General features: G+C 58.9%; 1 protein-coding gene across 1 annotated transcript in view; it reads right to left on the reverse strand.

The window, feature by feature from the left end:
* Nucleotides 1-1,889, reverse strand: part of LASP1 (LIM and SH3 protein 1) — a 33,782-nt gene that overhangs the window by 768 nt on the left and 31,125 nt on the right. The window contains exon 6 of the mRNA XM_009325620.1: nucleotides 46-202. Within this exon, the coding sequence (XP_009323895.1) occupies nucleotides 46-202 (157 nt within the window). The remainder of the gene's footprint in view (nucleotides 1-45; nucleotides 203-1,889) is intronic.

Raw genomic sequence — 1,889 nt, forward strand, 5'->3', positions numbered from 1 at the left:
CCATGCAGCGGGGCAGGCTGCAATGCCCGCAGCCCCCCGGCTTACCTGGGTTGCTGGGTTGGACGTGATGAGACGGCTGGTGCTGCTGCTCTGCGGGTCTCCGGTAATTGGTGCTCTCCTGGGAGTTCCTGCGCTCCAGCTCAGCACCCTCGCTGGGACTCGGGCCCATCCTGCTCCTCTCAAACTCTTCGTGGTATTTTATCTACAGCGACAGGAGAGGAAGGAGAGGTCAGAGCACAGCTGGGACAGCTCTGCAGCGCCAGCCACGAGGCTGAGCCCAGGCCCCAGCAATGGCAGCAGCTCCTGCAGCCCTTCAGTGCCAGCAATGTCCTTCACCTCGTCCCAGCTCATTTCTTTTTGCCACCAAGGACGCAGCACTAGCCATCTCGCAGCCTCCCCAGCAGTCCCAGGGGGCTTCTTCCCCACTCATCTCCCCAGGGACATTTGCTCAGACCCACTTGTGGCACAGAAAGGAGGAGGTTTAAGTGTCCTGTGGGTGGGATATGCAATTTTTTTCAGGCATGGGTGAGATTCAAGACCAGGCTCCCAAGCCCACAGGCTGCAGGAGCACGGAGCAAAAGCACCTTTAGGAAGTCTCTACACGTGCCAAGTTTGGTGTGCAACTCCCCAGCCCACGGCCAGGTACAGCGGGCGCCGTGGAGGTACCGCTCCAACATCTACCCCCAGATTTCTCTTTAACTGAAGCGTGAGAGGGCTTCAGGGTTTTTCATTGAAGGAGGCTCAAAGCAGATACCACCAAACACACCAGCTGCATCGGACCGAGACTTCCCCTGCCACCACCAGCGGGCAGGAGGGAAGGGTTAACCCAACCGCCGGTGCGTGGGTGTAAAAATTAATAGCCACTTGTGTTAATGAATGCATTGCCAACGGAAAGCACCTGGAGCCCATTTGTCTGCTGGTTAAACAGTTATTTACTGAAGGGCACTACAGCAGGCTCCCTGCACAGGCAGGAGACAGAGCCTGGAGCAGAGCCACCCCCCTGGGAAGGAGAACACCCCGAGGGGAGCACCCTGCTCCCCCGACCGCTGCAGGCAGCCCAAGCAGGGACGACCTCAGGACAGCATTTCCCGATGGTCAGAGGCTCAGGCTTTGCGCTCCATTGTGCATGTCCACGTGCAGGACCGCATCGGCATCCTCCACCGAGGGTGGTTTGGGGCACCTCTGTGCCGTGGAGGTGTTCACGCCCCAGTGAGCGCTGCCGCGCTGGGCAGCCCCTTTTGCTGCCCATGTGCCTGCCCGGCACACCCTTGGGAGTGAAACGCTGCCTGCTGAGCCAGGCTTTCTGCAGGGAATGGGTCTGTTTCTGCATCTTTATTAAGTGGGTCACTGCAACCACAGGCTGGCAGCCAGATTGCCCACGGGGAAGCTGCTGAAAACTGCTCCCGTGGCAGAGAGAGGGTGAAGGGGGCAGAGCAGAGGGACACAGGCTGGTCTCATCTCTCTGCTGTGTTATTTAATGCCCCCAAACCTCCACAGATTCTCTCAAAAGAGAGTGGTGCTTTCCGTAACAAAGACCACAGCCCCACTCCATGGCAGGGAAGCTGTGCTCATCTCCTGCCAGCTCAGGCCCCACTGAGAAGCTGCCCCCAGGGAAAAATCTTCCAGCCAGGTCCGTTTCCCAAGCGGGAAGCCTTCCCCAGCCTTTGCTGTCCTGGGGTTTGGTGTGCAGATAACATCCCGCAGCTCCCCGAGGAGAGATCAGTACTTGCCAGAGAACTGCACAATGGGATCAGAAGAAGAGGGAATAAACAACCTCCTCCCGCCCTGCTGGGCATTCTCCTGTTTGTGTATGCGTGGGAGCTCCTGCGTGTGTGTGAGCTCCCACTGCGGGTGCAGGCACGGTCCTCCCTCTCCCCGCATTCCTGTAA

The sequence above is a fragment of the Pygoscelis adeliae genome, unplaced genomic scaffold, assembly GCF_000699105.1.
Source record: "Pygoscelis adeliae isolate BGI_AS28 unplaced genomic scaffold, ASM69910v1 Scaffold706, whole genome shotgun sequence".
NCBI classification, from domain to species: Eukaryota; Metazoa; Chordata; class Aves; order Sphenisciformes; family Spheniscidae; genus Pygoscelis; species Pygoscelis adeliae.